The sequence below is a fragment of the Stegodyphus dumicola genome, chromosome 9 (genome assembly GCF_044657685.1).
Source record: "Stegodyphus dumicola isolate Sdum_Otavi_A_Nest chromosome 9, ASM4465768v1".
NCBI lineage: Eukaryota > Metazoa > Arthropoda > Arachnida > Araneae > Eresidae > Stegodyphus > Stegodyphus dumicola.
This window is the reverse complement of record NC_140776.1, coordinates 84445706-84467756: the sequence shown is the minus strand read 5'-3', so window position 1 is coordinate 84467756 and position 22051 is coordinate 84445706. Positions and strand designations below refer to the sequence as shown.

At 32.7% G+C, this 22051-nt stretch overlaps 1 protein-coding gene across 2 annotated transcripts in view; it reads left to right on the top strand.

Moving 5' to 3' along the window:
- The window catches only part of LOC118191768 (uncharacterized), a 148849-nt gene that overhangs the window by 50171 nt on the left and 76627 nt on the right, over nucleotides 1-22051 (top strand). For both annotated transcript variants that reach the window (XM_085823706.1, XM_035362616.2), the window contains exon 5: nucleotides 9618-9721. In XM_085823706.1, coding sequence (XP_085679832.1) covers nucleotides 9618-9721 — 104 coding nt within the window. The remainder of the gene's footprint in view (nucleotides 1-9617; nucleotides 9722-22051) is intronic.

Genomic DNA, 22051 nt, shown 5'->3' with positions numbered 1-22051 from the left:
TGCAGCATGAGCTGACTCAAGCAGATAAGGACAGACATGTTTGGGCTTGCAATAATCTGCTCGAATGTCAATGCAAGAATAAAATTCTGGACCGGATCGTCACTTGTGATGAATAGTGGATTTACTTCAACAACACAGGCCAAAAAGGAGGTTGGTCTGTGCCTGGTGACCCTGTTGGCAGCATTGCAAAGTGCAATTTGGCTAAAAAAAAGGATCAAGTTTTATATCTGGTAGAATTTCCATGGTATTATCCACAAAGTGGAAGAAGGTACAGTAAGGTGTACAGCCAAATGCTAGTCTGTTGACACTGCTAATCAAGAAAAAACGTCAAACTAGGTTCCAGCACAAAAAGGTAATTTTCCGTCAAGATAATGCAAGACCACATGTGTCTGCATTTACTGGTTGGACTCTGTACAGACTCGAATGGAATCTTTTACCACACCCACCATATAGCCCTGACATCGTTCCTTCAAACTTCTACCTTTTTTTCACACCTGCAGCTACATCTTGCTGGTGCTATCTCCCATTCTGCACAGGACATCCAAAATGAGACTGATCTGTTTTTGAGTCAAGCTCTTTGAAAAACTACTAAAATGTCAGCAGAAAATCATAGATTTGGGTGGTGATTACTACCTGCACTAAAGGTACTGCTTTCTTTCCCCCCTCGTAACTTTATTAAGAATGTTTTTGGTGGAAAACTTTCATTACAACCAGATATATTTTACTGTTGTATTTCATGTGCTTGATTTTTTTAGAATCCCTTTTTTCCCCTTTTTCTATTGATGATGCTGATAATAATGTGTGCAACTTACAATAAGTAACTTCTTAGGTTAAAAAAAAAATAGAGTATCTTTGAAAGATTCCAAACAAATTAAATAATAGTTAGTATTTTTAACTATTTAAAATTTTAAAATTTACGTTTTCAAATTGGGTTAATTTACTAAATTTTTCAAATAGGTAAAAACTGAAAATTGTTGTTCATTGATTTGTTGAATTGAATTTGTTGGAATACATTACATAAAGTTAATTATTTATTGCTTCCAAGAGGTTTGTTTATGTAACTATTGATTTACTCGAAAATTTATTAAAAATATACATTAATATTAAAAAATTATTTTTACTGAAAAGTATTACTTGACCAGAATTTCCGTAGTGTGAAGTACGGAAAGTAGTAGGTCTCCTAGTCCATAGTAGAAGTCGATAGTAGTCCGTTTATTTGATTCATTACTAAACTTTAACAACAGGTTTGTGATCAGTTGTTAAAAGATATTTAATAATTCAGTCTTCTTCAAACTTCCCATATTTCTGAATTAAAGATTTCAAAATTTTCTTTTCATTTTTGGAAGAGTGAATTCTAAACTGTGTAATTTATCTGACTTGGACTAATTAAGAATTTATGAATGTTTTTTATCCTGAAATTGGTTGCAATAAGATATCCCCCCCCAAATGGATGACTTCCACCAAAATTTTCATTTTTGTATGATTCTAAAGCTATTAATTTACTGCTTGCATTTTTCCATGATGACTTTCCCTTTTTTAACATTTAAAACGCTTTACTTTTATAATCGCTACAGCTTTCATTATACCTTTGTTTCTAGCATGTTCTAAACAAGTTTTTATTGAACATTTTCTGCTTTGCAAACATTAATAAAAACTTTTGCTAATATTCTGGTGAAGTGAATAATTTAAGCCAGTCATGCTGTTAATACTTAGGTGACATATTACCAGATTGGTTAAATACCCCATTTGCATTGCTCTCAAGAGAGTGGAAAAATCAAGAAAAACCTATCCTCAGTTTCTGAAGCTGCTGATACTGCTTATCTGAATTACCTTATACTTCATTATCTGAATGGTAGAGTTTACAAGAACCAGTTTTCTGCATGTGTCCAGCTGCATGAATTTGCTCTTGTAAACCAGGCTGAGAGTGCTGAATGTCCTACCTTTAGGGAAAATTCAAGAATTTGGAAGTTAGATGCTAACCAGCAATAGAATGCTCAGGAATAAGGCATTTGGCTAAATAAACCATACATTATCTGTCTGATAACATTAATGAATGTAATCGGATTAGCTTACTAACTTGGATTTAAAAAAAAAATTGTTTTATTTATTTATTACTAGCTTGAATTTTTAAAATTTTTATTTTATTTATTTATTTTAAAGAGAAAGATGTCTAGCATATTGATTTCAGTTAATCATGTGCTAGAAAATTGTACTCCATCTTATGAGCCTTAACCACCCTAGAGGCAAAGACCCTCAATTAAAAACTCTTCTTTTAGAGTCTTGAAAAGAAACCAAATTTTGCTATTTCTTCTGCCCATTCTGTATCCAGATTAATGCTACAAACGGCAGTCGTTTAGCTCTCTTGAGTTGCCTTCCCCTTTGTTCAAATGACTGTCGTAAAGCGGGGCGTATTGATGCGTCTCTGTCCTTTTGTTCAGGAGGCTCCCATTATGACAAGAAAGATTTAATTGAATGTATACCAGATTTTAGTTATCGCCGTGTTGGCTGCGTAACTAAGCCAGATTTTAAACAGCGTACGTATTTTATGAATATGTGTTTAAAATTGATATCACTTTGTGTTTCTAGTTTCTTGTTTTGGAAGATTATTTACTTTTATTTCTCCATGTTTTAATAAAATATTTCACAAAATCAGCATAAAAATTGTATTTATTCTTCAAACATGAAAATTTGTAGAAAATTATGTTTTGATTCCACCATAATTTTTGTATCATTACTCATTTGTATTACATAGCAAGAATAGTAGGACTGATAATTAAGCCCAGAGAAAAAGATATGGTCATCAAAAATTTTTTACTCACCACATTATACAAATAAAACCGTATGTAATTTATGTACTAAATAAAACACATTACTTTAGTGTACAGTTTAATTAACTACTAATTTTACTTATTTTATCTTTAATTACTTCAATTTATATTCTAATCAAATAACCTTTTCTAAATAGTATTACAGTCAAAAGTCATTAATTCGGACACCCGTAATCCGGAATGATCTATAATTCGGACCTCAAAGCTAAAATCTTTCTGCGCATGAGCCGCATTGACGCATGCGCACAGGCGTTTTACGTGTGCGCGTAAGACCTTGACTACTGCGCATATGCGTCTGCGCAAGTGCAGAATACGTTTTCGCGTGCGCGTTTAATGTATAACGGACGGTATAAGCTAAAATTATCTAATTATCTATTTCAGTTAATGTTGATAATTGCGTTGTTCCTTAATCTTCGAATTGGATCCGGCTTGTTATTTTTTGCAGACTGTAAGAGCAATTTTCTAAAAGTAAGCTTGAACTTTCGATTATGTCAAATAGAATTTCCGATGCTGGAGCTCCCAAAGGATCTAGAAAACGGAAGTATGTTTCGATGTCCATCAAACAAAAAACGAATTGCTACAAAAAATGGATAAAAGCATAACCTTTGTTTATCTAACCGTTCCGAAATCTGTTTATCAATTTCACGCTGCTCTGCGCGCGGGGGGGGGCGTCGCGGCGCGCAATGAACTGGAAGTTGATCTGTCAACACTATCGTTATCTTCAGGGCAGATGTTTTTATTTTATTCGGCTTATAATTCCTTACTAAATGTAGTATTTAATTTCGATGTACTCCGTCTTTGATATGATTTAAATCAAATTCCTCGTCATTATAAATATCACGAATACAAATCAAATAGTTTTCTGGTTGCAATTTTCTAATTTCGGCTATGCGTAAGGTATGCTTTACGCATCCGCGCATTGAAAGAAATGTTTAATAAAGTAAACAAATATATATTAGGCTTCTTTTTTGGTAAATTTTGATACCCTTTAGATCATAATTGCTCATTATTTTATAAATTACGGTTTCATATTTTTAATTTTATAATTTCTGCATGCCAACTTACCAGGTTTAAACTGATGATCTATAATCCGGAAAAATTGATAATCCGGAATCGCCGAAGTCCCGACGAGTCCGGATTAAAGACTTTTGACTGTAACATGAATGCTTTCAAATGATATTGACTTTGAATTATTACCAGATCTATTTGAGACGTATCTGAATTTCAAAAACGTTTCTTTACATGGTAACTGAAGAGACGTTGATTACAGTGAATTTATATGATAGAATAGTAAATTAAATTTTTCCCTCTAACATTCAATTTTTAAAAGTTTTGCATTTTTCTTTTTTTCTACCAAAATCTTAATTTTAATGCTCAGCTTTCTATTTGTCGTTATTATAAATACATTCTTCAGATAAAAATAAAATATTCTTTGCTACATTAAGACCCTCAATGCCACCCCTTTCAGATAAACTATACAGTTATCTAGATTTTTTAATGATTTTATTCGTTTAAAAATTTCTTTTCTTATTAAAATTTTATAAAGCTAATTTTAAACCATATACTGAAAAACAAATTACTTGAAATTTTTCTAAATTCACATATACACACAGAAAACTTCCAAAATATAATTTTTTTTCAGTTTATTTTAGTAATTCTTTAAGTATTTCTAACTTTAAACAAAAAGTAAGATTAAAACTAACGTGTGAATAAATACAGAACTGAGAAGAATTTCGCCTAAATCAGTGCGCTGAAAAATCCACAATTCACTTTTACGATCCTCTGTATATATTTTGTAAGTTAAAACTGTTTCGAAAAATTTTCCTATAAAAATGTGTTTTTTGTTATAACTAGGAACACATTCTTGAACAGAAATATGTTTTCAAAATTAAATTAAAATGCTTCAAATAAGTGCGGCTTGAATCATGTTAGATAAAAATATATTGCATTAAATAACAAATGATTTTTTCTCTGTACAATGTTAAAGCTCATTCTCTCTCGTTCTTAGTCATCTCTGTTACTCCTAGGCTCCAAGACATCCATAAATAATTAGAGAAGGTGAATGTGTAGCTGACTTAAACAAATCATAGAGTGAATGTCAGTTCGGATTTACTTCGCTGTTATATGTTGGTTCTTGTATTAGGCATAAATCTCAACAGTTAGAAGGGAAAGTTTCGGCGTTACCTTCACAGGTAGTTTACAGGGATTTGTTTTTGTCAGTAAGACGAAAACAATCATGACGTGGATTAATCCAATTTAAAATTTAGAGGAGTGTGCCCTCTGAATGCATTGAGGAAGGGAAAAATTACAGTAATATTTTCTAATTTACGGAGCTTGCAGCTAAAAAGGTAGAGGGGAAAATACGTGAAAATATAATACTCTATCGATTTCTAGAGCAATCTTGAGCAGGCAAATTGTAGTAAATCTGTTTACTGCCTGAAGAAGAAGGACTTATGCCAGTTTGCTCTTCAAATTGAAAAATGTTTATTCAAAATCTATGCGAATTTTTATATTGAAAATTAAAAAATATGATACTCGAAATCAGCTCTATGTGAAAATTATATACACATGCATACATATGTATATATATATAAAATTTTTAATATGCGACATTTTATCAGAATGCATTGAAAAGCAAAAAATAATTCTTCAATTATCCGAACATTTCTGAACATATGAAAGTCATAATTAAAACACATATACTTTAACGTACATATTTTGAACTTTATGTAAATTCTTTTATTATTTAATTTCGTCTCCCTACTCAAGATAGCTGCAGATAAAAAATTTAATTCAACAAGGGAAGCAATTTTTCCAATTGTATAATGAATGGGAGTTAATTTTCTTTAAAATGTACTCCATGAAGGCATCCCTTCCCTTAGTTAGGTAACCTTCCCGTGTTTTGCCATAATCAAATCCAATCAAGCAAACAATCAGCAATGACAAAAATGTTTTGTTACTCTAAATTACATGATCTGTGGAGTAGGGGCCCCACTTGTGGTCGACAGCTGAATATTGGTAGTTCGATCTAGTCTAGAAGAACAGCCTGGCCATATGGAGCTTTTTGTGGCTTTCTGCTTGTGTAATGTGAATACGATCTAGTTTCGCTTAGCAAGTCATTGACGAAAACATTCCTTCCCTGACGACAGCCGTCGTGTTCTTTCTCATATCTAAATACCCTAAATTGATAACCCACTAGCGACATTTTAAATGGAGGCCTCCAATTAAATTTTGTCGTTATTTTTTATTTTCTAAAAACAGAGTGATTAAAAAGAATTTTTAATATGTTTTATTTCCCAACTTTTAATTTCCCACACATTTGTTCGTTTTGGAATTTTAAACACCTCTATGTGTTTCAGTCCCTTTGCTTCTATTTCCCATTCAGTCTTATAATGCCGTTAAGAAAAATGGACAAAAATTTTAACTTTGTTCATTAAGCCCTTTGCTTATGAACCCACACTGAATTTTTTGTCAGAATACAAATATGAAACGGGAAAACTCGTATTTGATGCAATATTTTATTATCATTGCAGAAGCGATTGAAATTGACAATGCAAGTCAGAAATTTATTTCAGAATTTGGCCCAGTCAAAAAATAAACAGAAAAGTCAAAATAAGCAGTAACATGTAAAAATCAAATGAATATAAATCTGCTATTTAATTTTAAAAATTTTAACTATAGGCAGATGATTTAATGGAATTTGGTAAATATACTTCAGGAATGGAAACTTTCTAATGATGTACTTTTTTAGTTTTCTTTTTGGATAAGTGAAGAGGAAAACAAAAACCTTACTATAGAAACGATATATATAATGAATGGATATTTAATAATTGAAAATACTCGATTGATTGAGGGAAAATTGCACACACGGAGTTCATGATTACCATGAATTTACTTGCAATGCTATTTCACATCCAAGAAAAGACCTCGCTACTGGCCATAAGACGACTGAAAACAAGTAGTTCGACATTAAGATCAAATCTCAGCGAAATAACTGATTGCATGAGACATCGTGTTTTTCATATGTAAATACAAGCCAGTTTCTCTTAGAAAACCCTCGCCATTGAGGAAAATAAGCTTTGAATACTTTGCTTTGTACAGTTAACCAACCATCCATGAAATAATTGCAGTTTTGTTTTCCTAACCACTGTGCATTAAATTTAAATATAATGACTTTCTACCCCAAAAGTGTACATTATTGCTTTAAAAACTATCATTAAAGATGTAAAATTTAGACTTTAAGTGCTTTTTTTATTTTAGTTGTAATCATTATTTTTATTTTATATAATGAAAAAAGGGGAATTCACTTAATATCTGAAGTTATTTATGGATCTAATGCAGTAAAATAATTTTGTTATTTACATTACATTCAATCATTCTTCAGAAATAGCTTGGAACTGATTTAATTTTTATTTTTAAAAGACTATATTTCACATTTTCAACATAACGTTGTACAGAATTGCATTTCATCATAATGGAATTGCAGACAATGTCAATAAATCGTGCTGTAATGCCAGTTTAATTAAATGCTCTTATTAAATATGAAATTTTGTAAATGTAAATGGCTATTTAGAGATATGATCCTAGCACACCCAATACCTATAAATTGAATTTATGAGAATTCAATTTTTTTTTTTTTTTTTTTTTACATTTTAACACAACTGTATGGTAAAACCATAATTAATTCTGTTTGACAAAAAATTAGCAAAGCAACAGCCTTGTGTTTAGTGTAGATTCAGTCAAGAATTAAATTGATTTCGAAGACAAACAGATACAGGTCTCTCTTCATCAGAAGCAAAGAAATTTGTGAATGTAGTGGGACGTGTACCTGTTTGCCCTCAAAATCGACCTCGTTCTAAATCTAAGCCAAACAGAAGGTTGTTGCTTTGTTAATTTTATGTTTCTCTTCTGTTAATGTTCGACTTGTTGCTGCTTATTGAATCATGGATTCTTGAAGCTTAATAAATAGCATTTATTATTGGCATGCATTTATTCTGTTCTGTGATTTTGAATAAAGCATAACAATTTTCTAATAGCAGTCATTTGATAAGTATTAAAAACAAAGGTAACAGTGAAATATATACACTCAGAATTATGATTTATGAAGCATGTTCACCTACTTAGAGGGAATGTTAGAAAAGTAGTTTTGATGGCTTGAGTATAGATATTTTGGGGCAGATTTTCAAATATCGAAGAATTGCCTGCAGAAGACAGAGAAAAGTTTTGAAGTTGTTATCAATATGCGGCTAATTTATTTGACACATGAAGGAAAAGTGCAGTGCATCTTAAAGGTAACAAGCATACACACCACGGACAGTAAAATCATTTTATTATTATAATCGAATGTCACAGTTAATATGTATAAATTAAACTCTTTATTCATCTACCTTTTTAAATTGTTATGCTTTGAGTGCATACTTGTCTTTTAATGGATGAATACACCCACAAGTGGACATCCAAAACACTAAAACAAATGAGGTAAAAATCTAAAAAATATATACTAATATCAATTTTATGTTGTTAAAAGTCTGTCATTTAAACATTTATTGCATATGTAACTTTCAATACAATACTGATATGCTTCGATTAAAACAAATCTCCATTAAATGTTATGGTGCATTAAATCATTAAAATTTTGAAATTTATTTTAATGATTCTGTTCATTTTACTGTGTTGCGGTTATTCGATTCTAAAATTTAAAAAAAAAAAAAAAAAAAAAAAAAAAAGAGAGAGAGAACTTTGAATAAGTACCTTGGATGTATGTATTGGCTTCAAACTGTCAAACCAGATTTTTAAGTGAAGAGCGGCTAAAGTCTTATTGATCAATTATTTTTATTCTCCATATCAGATATTATATGAAGACATAAATTTCATTTTTATCTTCAGTACATGTTGAAAGTATTTCCGCATGTATTGGCTTCAAACTGTCAAACCAGATTTTTAAGTGAAGAGCGGCTAAAGTCTTATTGATCAATTATTTTTATTCTCCATATCAGATATTATATGAAGACATAAATTTCATTTTTATCTTCAGTACATGTTGAAAGTATTTCCGCATGTATTGGCTTCAAACTGTCAAACCAGATTTTTAAGTGAAGAGCGGCTAAAGTCTTATTGATCAATTATTTTTATTCTCCATATCAGATATTATATGAAGACATAAATTTCATTTTTATCTTCAGTACATGTTGAAAGTATTTCCGCTTTCTTGTCTAATTCAGTAGCAGTATTAAAAATATGAACAAAGCATAGATAGATTTTTGGCAGCACAGCAGTTATGTTCAGCATCCCCAAAATAACAAGTGAAATTTTAGAAAAGCAAAACTCTCCTCAGCAAAGGGCCTATTAGTGCAATCGCTCTTGTCGAAATTGCTGGGGAAAAGAAAACCTAACGCGAGTGTATATATGCTTGCTGCCTGCTTAGACTGAGATTTTGGTTGTCATATATATGCTTGCTGTGCTCTTAGAAGAGGATTTTGCTTGGACATATATATGCTTGTCGACCGCTTAGAGCACGATTTTGGTTGGATGTATGTATACGGTTCGGCCACTTAGAGGGTTAAGTGTGATTCTGGAACTCCTGCTTCTCATGTTAAACATGGAGTTTGATGTTTTGCATATCTTATTAACAAGCATTAGAAATAGATGCAAGTCTTATCCCCTTGTATCTGACACATGACTTTTGGGCACCAATGTATGGTAGTGTTCTTGAAGGTGGTATGTGGCAAGTTTGCATCTGTGCTTATAATTTTACTATGCATTATTTATTTTCTGTACTTTACTTTTTAGTTGTGTTATATTTGTGAGGAGCAAGGTAAAGAATCGAAAGCTAGTGTTGGAGCTTGTATGCAGTGTAATAAATCTGGCTGCAAGCAGTATTTTCATGTTACTTGGTAAGTTTTTAGTTATTTTTAATTTATTTTACATTATAATATAACCTATAATTTTCAGAATTTATTTGTATTAATTTTTGATTTATACAGAAATTCAACATTATAATACAGTTTTTTGGCTTTATCATGTTTTATGTAGTTGTATAGTTTATTTTTAAGTTTGTATACAACATGTTTTAAGGGATTCTGAACCAAAAGGGGGCATTGCCCCTGAGGAGATGTCATAGTGTTGAGGAGGGGAATGCAGCCAGTCTTATATTTAATTCTTAAGTATTTAGTTTTAGTTTATGAATATAAAATTTACTTTTATTCAAGTTTTAGTATTTATCAACATTTTCTTTATTCAACATTCAACATATTAAATAGCTTAAATAAATATAGATGTAATTTTCAAGTTTTGGAAAATGATTCTCCAACATTGTTGAAAGGGATGCATGGGGTGGAAGAGAGTTGTGAACCATTGTTATGAATGATATGTAGTTTATTTTAAATAAGTATTGTTGTAATGTTTAAATTTTGTTTGCCCTTCAGTTTCTACTTTTTCTCTAATTTCTAATTTAGGTTTATTTAATTTTCTAATCTAATAATCTAACTAAATTTTGTTTGCCTTCTGTTTTTTGCACGTTATATCTTGACAACTTGTATTATCAAATATTTTGGGATTTGTACGGTTCAAATGAATTTCACATTATATATATATTATATGTATACGCAAAAGAATGATGTGGCTTTATTAAAAGTTGGTAAAAGACTGAGTTTTCACTTGCATAAACACAACATTAAATATCAGCTAGCAACCAGCTCTCATATATTGAGTATAATTCCTTAGTGTGTACACCTAGTTGCATTCTTCACACACACAAAGGCTGGTTTTACGCAGACTCAATCGGGGATGGGCAAAAGCTGACCTGTGGGCCAGATATGGCTGTTTCCCCCCCCCCCCCCCCGTCAATCCGGTCCATTATGAAATCCTGTGCAATGACATTTTTATGTCTTTTCTATCGAATTTTGTACGCAAACTACCAAAATCAGCAGCACGGGTTCACATCTGTTTTTGCAGTGTATACACACTGTCATATTGCTGTGTCATATATGGTGTGTCGCTGTTCTAGTGGTTAACATAAACTGAGAACACTTGACAAACTAGAATGGAATGCATGTACATCTGCCGAAGAATGTAGTTCTGCCATTTCTGACAGCTTTAACCGCTTCCCTTACACATATTTTTGAAAAAAATTGCAAAAAATCATCACATTTTTTTATTTTATTATTAAATACTAGGAAACGAAACAAAACAAAATATATAGGTTTTAAGTTGAATTTTTAATTTTTTACAGGTTTAAAAGCATTTAGTTTTTATATTAGTTTACTATCCCGAGTTACCTTGGGCAAATAAAAAAAAAATATATATATTAGTCGTTGTGTGAGAGTTTTTTAAACAAGGGACAACACAAAGTGATATCTAACATTCTATACACTGGTATCTGGTCTCTTTTCTTACTGGCTTACCTTTGGAATCTCGTTTGCGGAAGCGCAGAGGACACTGTCTCATTGGATTTGATTTTTTTTCAGTAGCAGGAATAACATCTGGAAAATGCCTTGAGGTTATAATCACTATCTGAAAAATCATCGCTTTCGCTATCTTGCATCATCGCAATTATTTTACTTTTTTTCAACACAACTATCATTCTTTATACATTACTAATCCACAAGCCGACGTATACTAGACAATAGGGAAAACACGTGACTAGTCCTGCCAAAAGAACCGCGAAACCATCAAAACTTGGCGAATTGCCAATAAAAGCTGAATATTTCCTTTCATTTCCTCTAAGCTGAGTGAAACCATGATAAAACAAATCGTACTGACAAATTCTGCTTTGCCCGAGTTTTCTCGGGATAATAATTAACTGCAATATATACGAACCTGGGATAACTCGGGATAATCAGGCAAACGGTTAATTTAGAAATTGAACAATGAAATATGAATATTTGTTGAGGTAAAAAGACTATTCAGAAAAGAAAGCTTAGGGAAAGAACCTTTCAGCCCCAAATTTTAATTTAAAAAGGAAACAGTATATATGTCAATGATTTTGATGACTGGTAGGAACAAACCCCAGTTTTGTTATATGTGGCAAAACTGCAAATTGCCAATAACCAAATCACACTCCCTAATTCTCTAATAAAAGTAATAAAATAATAATTATGCCCTACCTTAACCCATTAACCGCCAAAACTACAAGGAATGTTTCTTTTCTCATGAAAATAATAACAAATGTTAAATTAAGCATTTATAACATAAATTTACATTGAAAATAATAAAAAAATGCTCTTACCTGTGGAAAACGTGAGTGTAGCGTTCGCGCAACGTCAGCGGAATAAGACTACGGATGTTTAGTGAGTAGGATAGTACTCATGTGATGTTTCTTTTGAGTGGAGCGCAGGATTACTTTTTAGCTGTATAACATTTTATAAATCTACAAATCACTTTATTTGTAATTAATTTAATATTAAAATATACATTGTATTTCTTTTACAAATACAGATTATTTCAATTGAAAGATTCAAGCATGAAAAGCTTGATTACAATCATGATATAAAGCTACATTACATACTTTGCATCTATGAACAGTCTGGCTATGGTACTCTTTACAACAAAGTCTTTTGTTATCAACGGACTTAACGATAAAATGTCTACCATCTCCATGCAGTGGTTTTTGAATGCTGAATTTACTAGGTCTTCCTGTTTCTGATCTATTTCTGGCTGATTCTACACTCTCAGTAGGAGTTTGCAAAAGGAATAATGCATTTTCGCGTCTGAAATCTAAAAGAGACTTTATATTTCCAATAGTAAAAAGTGGTGATATTTAGTAAGCTTAGATACGGTCTCACCTCATATAATTTATCAGTATTGTCAATTTGACTTGTCAAATGCAAATTCTGCTTCATATTCCTGTACTGTAAACGTGATATCGATTCTCGTACAACAGGAACAGAAATGTCCTTATCAAAAGACCAGTACATTTTTTGTTGAGGTAAAGAATGATATCCTGTAAGCAATAATAGTCCAATAAATCTTTCCATATAGGCTTCAGATGCAATAAATTCTGGTTTTTTTTTTTTTTTTTTTTTTTTTTTTTTTTTTTTTTTTTTTTGCTGAGCGTATATATTTGTTCGTTCAACAAGAAGAGATTAAATGTCTATACCAAAACGAAAATCTGTGAACTAGTTTTACCTTGTATTTTGTCTTTTATAATTTATCTTCTATCTCTTTCTTCATGTTCTTCCTGAGACATAACTAACAGTTCCTTTTTTATCCACTTCAAGATTTCAGTCTTCTGCTTTTTAAACTTTTTAGTATGACTATAACTGCTTTTAGAAGGCTGAAACTTACTTCTTACGTGAATTTCAACTTCCCCAGCAGTGTCATTTGGTAAAATATCATTATCATTATTTAAAACATTGCCATTCCTTTCTTCTTCGTCACTAAGCCTCTGCAATTTCTGGGGGGACAACAACAATATCAGTTTCATTCTGGTCATTATTAACATTATCATCATCTATTTCTTCATCAAAAAATCTTTGAAGGGCTTCTTCTAATGTAATATACCTAGTTCTAGGCATTTTTAAACAACCAGAACATCAAAAGGAATGAGTGAAGCAGGAGATTGACTACCCGTTTCCTGCTGACGCTGACGTTGCGTCAGCGCAACACCTGTTTTCCCTTGCTTCACAACACAAATCTAAACATCTGACTGATGTAATGTTCTGATAAACGATGACCTTGACTAAAAATAGATCACTCATAAAGACCGCAATTCTTTTGTTAAACATTTTCAGCAAAAATACCCAGTCGAAAATTTTGCTTAAATTTTGCTTAAAGTATGAGATTAATTATTATAAACAAAATGATTGTTGAAGGCAAATATTTTTTTACAGAAATAATCTTCATAATATTCCCTACACAAAATTATCTGCTGCTATAAAATATCTTAGGTAGTTATATTTATATACGCATTTATTTTGACCGTTGCGTCAATGCAACACCAGCGGTTAATGGGTTAAGAATGAAAAGCAGATGGAGCAATCTGCTCAAATTGAATTCTTTCAGATGCCCAGCCCCTCTCCCCCCCAAAAAAAGTTTCTAGTCAAACTTGATGCACTATGAAGAAATTGGACATTCACCAATGGTTATTGCATAAAGATAAGGTGGAAGAAAAAGCTACTATTCATTCGTTGTTAGACTGACTGTATTTGCTTGGTGGAGACCATAGTGATAGTAATAGTAGCAAGTTGTAAATATCAGTATGTGCACAGTGGGCTTTCTTGCCCCTTTTAGGGGGGGGAGGCTTCATATTCTTTGAAATTTACATGGTTATTTTGTATTTCACTTGGTGATTCTCGTGCAGTGTTGTGACTCCGTGCTTATTGTATGGGCCTTATTTACAGTAAAAATAGAAAATTTAATACATAAAATGCTATCCACTAAGAAGGGCTCTTCGTCTTCTTCTTCATCACACCCTGACAAACAATCGGAACACAGAAAAAGATCATAACACAAGCAGCATCATGCTTTGTGATAGTATGTTAAATTAAAAAAGACTATTTTTTTTAGCTTCTGGTTAAAATGTTTGTTCACTTCTGGTTTAGAATGTATGGAGGCAAAATTTGGAAATAGGAATTTCATTGAGTTTAAGAAATGGAATCAATAACAAAACAAAAGACATATTTATGAATGTGTTTTAATAAATTTTAATATACACAGGCCTATTAGTAAATAATAAACAGTAGATACACACCTTATTCTTTTAATTCATTCATAGTTATACAAAGACAAATTTAGCTGTACTGCCTTGATGCCCTGTAATATCAGCAGGTTAGCTTATTTTGCACTATCAGATTTATTGATGTTTATTATTTGATTGATAAAATTAGCTACCTGCTTTACTCAGCATTGCATAGGTGGTGCACACAAACAAAATATTTTTCTAAAAGGAGAAGAGAAACATGAATTGTAAAACTCAAAATAGGCAAAGTAGCAAACTTACTGTTGCATGTATTTTAAATAAAACTCTATCAATTTTTAGGGTGATGAGACACAGGCCCCCTCTTCTTCAGGAGCATTTGGCAGAATATTTTTGCTTCTGAAGATAAGATATTTCTTCTGCCTTCCTAGCGTGCTTTTGTGGTGTAGTAGTCAGCACACTGAGCCGGTATTTCAGAGGTCCGTGGTTCGATTCCCGGTGAAAGCAGTTGCTAATTTTTTATCTTCCCAGCTTCCAAAAAACTCCTAATGTCTCTACAAAGGGACTTGTGTCTGATCACCCTCGCATAGGTAATTTTATTTAGCTCTTTTCAGCACATTTAAAAAATTCCCTCTGTACACTCAGAAAAATTGAATGAAAAAGGATTTGCTGGTTACTAGTTGTTATAGGTTACTTTCAACCTTTATTTATACTAGATGGTAGCACAAAACAAAACAGTCCATACATTTTAGCCATGTTTAGTCTTTAAAGACCCTCATTTTTCAAAGAAATCTTCCAGATTTTTATAGGATATAAAAGGAATTGTTTGAAAAGAAATTTCTGTTATTTTATTGGGTGTATGCTGATCTCATTATTCTATATTAGTTTTAAATTTTTACCTTGAAATCTTGCCTAAAATCAAACAGCGACCATCTGGTGTGCCCAGAGTGGGAACACTGAAACACCAGAACCAGACCAACAACTGTATCTTTTTTTCGCTGCAGTTCTCCGGTGAACTCATTCACAATAGAAAGGTGGGTGCACATCTGTGTTTCATTTCCTGTTTTTCTTTTTCTTTCTCCCCCCTTTTTTTGGGGAGGGGAGAATAGTTTTATCAACAGAGAAATTGTGTTTTTCTGAAGGTCAGAGGTAACTTTATCGGTTAGTTCTTTTTCTTTTCACTGGAGCAGATTTCTTTTTTTCTTTTGCTTTCGTTGAAAGAAGTTTTGTTAGCTCTGTTTTGATAGTTTTGAGTTGTAAATGTTTATTTAATTTTATAGTTTATATTTTCTTAATTGTGGATATAATATTAGTTAATTTTTTTCCAATTTTTAATTATTTTGCAAATTGATCAAAGAGGGGCTGACCGTTTCTGAAGCACTAAAACTTCTAAACAAATTACCTTGAGATAGTGAATCTCTTACAGATCTTGGTACATGTGCAAAACATGCAGTGTTGGGTTGGGCTTTCTTAGTGGTGGTGTCACTTGCTTCAAAAAGTACCACCATAGAAAAAAAAAAAAAAAAAAAAAAAACGAAAGTGTAAATATGAAATGTAAATAATGTAAATTTCATATAGCCAAGTTACTTTATATCCATTTATATGCCTGCAATGATCATATAACCAAGAAGAGGTTTTTGGAGGGGAGTGTAGAGTAGCAGGCTTCCCCATGGCACACCCTAGGTAATGCTAAATCTCTTACGGTATTCAGAATCTAGTGTTTTTTAATCATAGGCAAAATCTTTTACTCTTTTACACAGTCCCAGCAATGCTCACTTCAGCACAAGCTCTGTTCATTCACTGAGCCCGCTTTGGACACTCCCCATAGAATTAAAACAGTAAGTGCTGCCTTTACAAAATTTTGCCCTTGCGCTTCTCTAGGCCTGATAGACTGCCTACCATTTTGGGGATGAGGTGAAATTTGAACTTAAAAAGGTAGTGTGCCGGAAAGAATTAAAAATCTATGCCAAAATAAGATTACTCTTTTGTCTATTAAAAAAAAAGTAGTTGTGTTTCTAGTGATATGATTTTAAGTAACAATTTTATCTCTCAAAAATGTGTGTTGGAAGTAAACATTTGATTGTCTGTATCAATCTGAAAAATCAGCAAAGAAAAATGTAAAAGAAAAAACAACTGTTAAGAAATGAACAAAACATAATTCATTCTTGTTATCATTACAATTAATGATAACAAAGAGCAAAAGTATAGAATGTATTGAATAGTTAACACTAGTTACCATGTAGAGTTCCTCACTTTTATTGTGCTAAATGAAGTGTCAAGAAACCTAGGGAACTGTTAAGCACATTATTGCTTATTTCAAAGGAAAGAGAACATAAACTCAAGAAGTGTTAATTACCCTTTATTCACCCAAAATAAGGTTAACAGTTGGCCCTTGTGTCAAAATAAGGTTAACACTTGGGCTTACAGCAAAGCATTCATTTGGACTTAAACTCAAAACTAAGAAATAAGAACGAACTATCACTAACTAAGAGACTTAGTCAAAGCTAACATAATTCTGACGTAGTTGGCTCGTAATCTTAAACTAGCTGGCGAACTTTCAAAAGGCACGTAATAATTTGCCCGAGCGTAACAACAGCTTAGAGAGACGTAGTCCACTGCAAATCTCTACGAATTCGGATCTGACAGTGGAAGGAGGGCCATATTTAGACTTGATAAGGCCCTAAGCTATTTGAGATATGGGGCCCTTTATAAGTCCAGATATTATATGTCAATGCCAAATAAGATTTTCAGTTACCTAGAGGGTTGTTTTGGGGTCCCCAAGAAAGAGGAGGAGCCCTAAGGTAGCTTGTGTGGCTTATACGTAATTCCTGCACTGGGTGGGAGGCCATTTTTCTTCCTACATAAAACTACCGGGCTTGCATAGGGGCTAGTACTTAAAATAATTATTTTACTGGCCAGCATCTGTGTAATGTGCTGCTCCAAAATATTTTCTTTAACCTGGCCATAACTATAAGGCTTAGATTGAACTGGGGGAGCACTTCCCACATTAATTTCGTGCTGAATTACTTGGAAGAAGCCTTGCTTATTATCAAATAATTTATGAAAATCTCTTACCAAATTTTCAATTTTCTTCTTATCCTCTTCTTGGAGGTGGTTCAGCTCTATCTTTAGAATGGCCCTTTCTTCTTCTTCTACAGCGTTCATCTGAACCTGTAAAGTAGAATTCTTAAAATTTAAGTTCGTGCTTGCTGCATGAAAAAAGTCGACCCCCAAAATAACTGAAGCTAGTAAATCTTTTACTACAAGAAAATTGACTTTTTATCTGTACGTGAGCCCTACTTTTCCAATGTACATACACTGTTTACCTTGGGCGGAAATTGTTTTCTGTCCCGTGGTTTTAAACAATCTGTACCTTTGAAAATTCTTTTTTTTATAAAGTCTTGCAACAAAAGCTGTACTGCACCCCAGTGACGATTAAGGCCGTAGCGGGCATGTTGTTTAACAAATTGTGAATTTCAGGCAAGGGCAAATTCTGTACCACTCAGGTATTTAATTTAATCTTCGAGGACTTTTTCTTCACAGGGAGTGACCGGACCCTCTTCTTGGCTGGCCACCCTGATTAGTTTAAATCCTTTCATTCTGCCCCTTGCTTCTGCTGCTGCTTTTTACGATCACCAAATACTTTTGTTTGACTCGTCTCGTTGCTGTCGCCTTTTTTGATCTTCTCGGATTGTCAATAAGGATACTGCTTACTTTGAGGTTTCTGTTGAAACGAGAACCTCAAATACAGGGGGAAAATCTGCTGAATGCACGTTTTCAGCTGTTTGTTTACTTCAGACCTTTACAATGAGTTGAAATAGGCTTTCTAGTGTTTGTCACCTCCAGGAAATCCTTGTGGATTTCTCACCTCCAGGAAATCCTGAATCAAAGGAAGCAGGCGCAGCAAAATTACATCAAACAATTTATTATCTGGCCACTTTCCATATAGTAGATTAAAGACTTGTATTTTCCTCGGAATAAAATCAGTCAGATCTTTGACATTTGTTTGGTATTTACTGAAGAGCTCTGCTTCCAATTTTGTTCAGTTTTTGACTACGGGAAATGCTTTTAGCGGCGCGGTTTTAAAATTTTCTCAGCTGTAGGTTTCGGAACCTGGATCTCCCAGCAGGAATTTCCCAATGCCCTTGAACCAACTAAGCACTTGGCTTTTTAAGTTAGCTGTTCCTATCTTAATCTTCTGCAGCTGATTTATAGGATAATGCTGCTCAAGCTGTTCTAGGAAGTTCATCACCGAACCTTTGCCATTGAACATCGCAGCTGGCTTCGTGGCTGCCCACATGGTTTCTACTATGAAACCAAATCCCTCCATCGGGTTTACTGGTGGATCAGGAATTTGAAATGTAGGAGAGGCCAGTGTGAACTTTCCACTTTCCAACGACATGGTCCATTAAAATGTTTCGGGCACCAATGTAGAGTTCCTCACTTTTATTCTGCTAAAGAAGTGTCAAGGAACCAAGAGAACTGTTAAGCAAATAATTGCTTACTTCAGAGGACGTAAACTCAAGGGTTAATTACCCCTTATGCACTCAAAATAAGATTAACAGTTGGCCCCTATCTTCGGGCTTACAGCAAAGCCTCCACTTGGGCTTAAACTCAAAAATAAGGAATAAGAACCAACTATGACTAACTAAGAGACTTAGTCGAACCTAACACAATTCTAACATAGTTGGCCCATAATCTTAAACTAGCTGGTGAACTATCAAAAGCCACATAATAATATGGCTGAGCGTAACAATATCTTAGAGAGACGTAGCCCAATGGCAAACATGCTACTCAGGATTACTAACTCTGTCACAGATTCAGTTGAACTTTCCTTTTAGTACTATCTCTTCCTCATTTGCATTCAACGTGATTCTACAAACTCATTTTGGTACAGAGTTTTAAGTTGAAATGAGGTGAGGAGAGGTTCACTAAATTAAAATGTACCCTATAACCATAACTGTTGTAAAACATTTTATAGCCTCGAAATTTCACAATAAATTAATAAAAAATAGAGAGCAAAATGATTCTTCTTACCTTGTATCCAGCGCAGCATCAAGTGAGATCATACCTAATTAACTTGTAATCCAAAATAGGTGTAGACGGAAATTGTAAGATCACAAAACACATTCTTTATTAATACATGAAAAATAGATAAAAATTCGTTAGTATTCCAAATACATATTCAAAAAGGGAGTTATATTATAGAGAGTGTCATATCACTGTCCTTTCCTGAAGGAGTGAGAAAAGTAAGTGTGAAGAATAAGTGTGTTACACAATTAACTCTTTTTCAGGGTTTCTAATTCAAACAGTTTATCGCTCTATTGGTGACAGTTCATCACTATATGCGTACCAACAATAACCAAAGAAGAAAATTCATCAGAAAATATTCTAGTTAAAGTTGACAATGGGGGGGGGAGATCAAATATGTGGAGAACCCAAAATATCAAATTCAAAATCTTGCAATTAGAGCATCATAACTGTTATGAAATATTCATGTTTTTAAAGATCCATTCAAGTGGTTATAAATTACTCCTGTGTTGATTATTTTGCTGTTCACAGGATTCAATCAAAATAAGGAAAGGAATTTTCACAAAACTAAACAACCTTTTTTGATCAAACATGATATTTTAGTATTAACGTATTTGCTTGAAAATTAGTAAATAGTAAAAAACACAATGAATACGGCTTATATAGTCATAAAGCACTGAACATATATTTATGAATGTTTAAATTATTTAAAGGAAGTAATCAGTGTGGTTGTACGGGATTTGTTGACATGAGTTCTCATGGTTTCATAAATCTTGTATGTTAAATTTAAGAACTAGAGGATCTTAGGGAGGAAAAAAAGGAAAAAGAGTCTAATGCTATGCTGTCAAATTAATAATTAAAAAAAAATTAATTATTGTAAGGAAATTTTATGAAGCCTTGTTCCAGTAATAAAAAACTGCATTGTCCGTGGATTTCTTTTAAGAAGCTGTGATGAAATAATTAATTCTTCCAGCAGTGAAAATAATGAATTGCTGAATTTGATCTGTTTTGGCTGATAAAAAACATGATTCTGGACACACAAATTATACAACAGCATATAAAACTATAAGTAAAAAAAAGTTACTGGTATTAAACTTGCAAAATACTATTCAATTTTTTTAAAATTTTTCTCTGATTTGACCTTTATAGACAATTTCTTTTTTGTTATGAAATGTATGTAAAAGGATGGTGTTTCAGAGGAACAATATTTATTCTTTTTACCAAATATCTATTAATCTATGTTTTAATGGTGGTTTTTAATGATACTCTAGTAAGGTTTATCCTAAGTTTCTAACAATTAATTTTAGTTAAAGCTACTATTGTATTCCTAATTTCAGCTTACAATTTCCTACCAGAATATGTTTTTAGAATCCTGTTTAATGCAAATGAGTAAGAGTGGTATTTAAGTCAAAGTTCCACAGCCTTAGAGAGCCAGAGTGTCTGACTAACACTCATTCGCCTTTTGGTTACATCTCTCTCTAAGCTATTACTACGCTAGGTCGTATTTCAGGCCCTTGATAGCTTCACCAGCTTATTTGAAATTTAGGGGCCAACTACTTCGAAATCTTGATAGTTTCAGCTATATCTTTTAGTTAACCGCTTCCCTTACAAATTTTTTTGAAAAAAAGTGCAAAAAATCATCACATTTTTTTTTTTTTTTTAAATTTTTTTATTAAATACAACAAAACAAAACCAATCAAAACATGTAGGTTTTAAATTGAATTTTTAATTTTTTGAAGGTGTAAAAGCATTTATTTTTAATATTAGTTTACTATCCCGAGTTATCTCGGGCAAACGAAAAAAAGTTAAATATTAATCTTTGTATGATAGTTTTTGAAACAAGGGACAACACAGAGTGATACCTGACGTTCTACACTGATATCTGGTCCCTTTTTTTACTGGCTTACCTCTGGAATCTCTTTCACGGGAGCACAGAGTACACTGTCTCGTTGGATTTTATTTATTTATTTATTTATATTTTTTTCCCCACCTTTTCGTAATCACTATCTGAAAAATCATCACTTTCGCTATCTTGCATCATTGCCATTATTTTATTTTTTTTCCAATGCATGCATCCTTCTTTATGCATAACTAATCCACAAGCTAACGTATACTATACAATAGGGAAACACGCAACCAGTCCCTCCAAAAGAACTGTGCAACCAACAAAATTTGGCAAACTGCCAATCAAAGCTGAATATTTCCTCCAGACCAAGTAAATCCGTGATGAAAGAAATCGTACTAACAAATTCTGCTTTCCCCAAGTTTTCTCGGGATAATAATTAACTGCAATATATACGAACCCAGATAATTCGGGATAATCAGGCAAGCGGTTAAGCCTTAGTTAAGTTTTATTTCTTATTACTTTGAGTTCAAGCCCAAATTGAGGCTTTGCTGTACGCTGTGAGAAAGGAGCCGACTGTTCAAGTCTTATGTTGATTAGTAAAGGGTAATTAACCCTTCTTGAGTTTTACGTCTCTGTTCCTGAACTCAAGGAATTATTCGCTTATCTGTTCACGATGTTCCGACACATTTAGCTGTTAGATAAAAGAGTGGA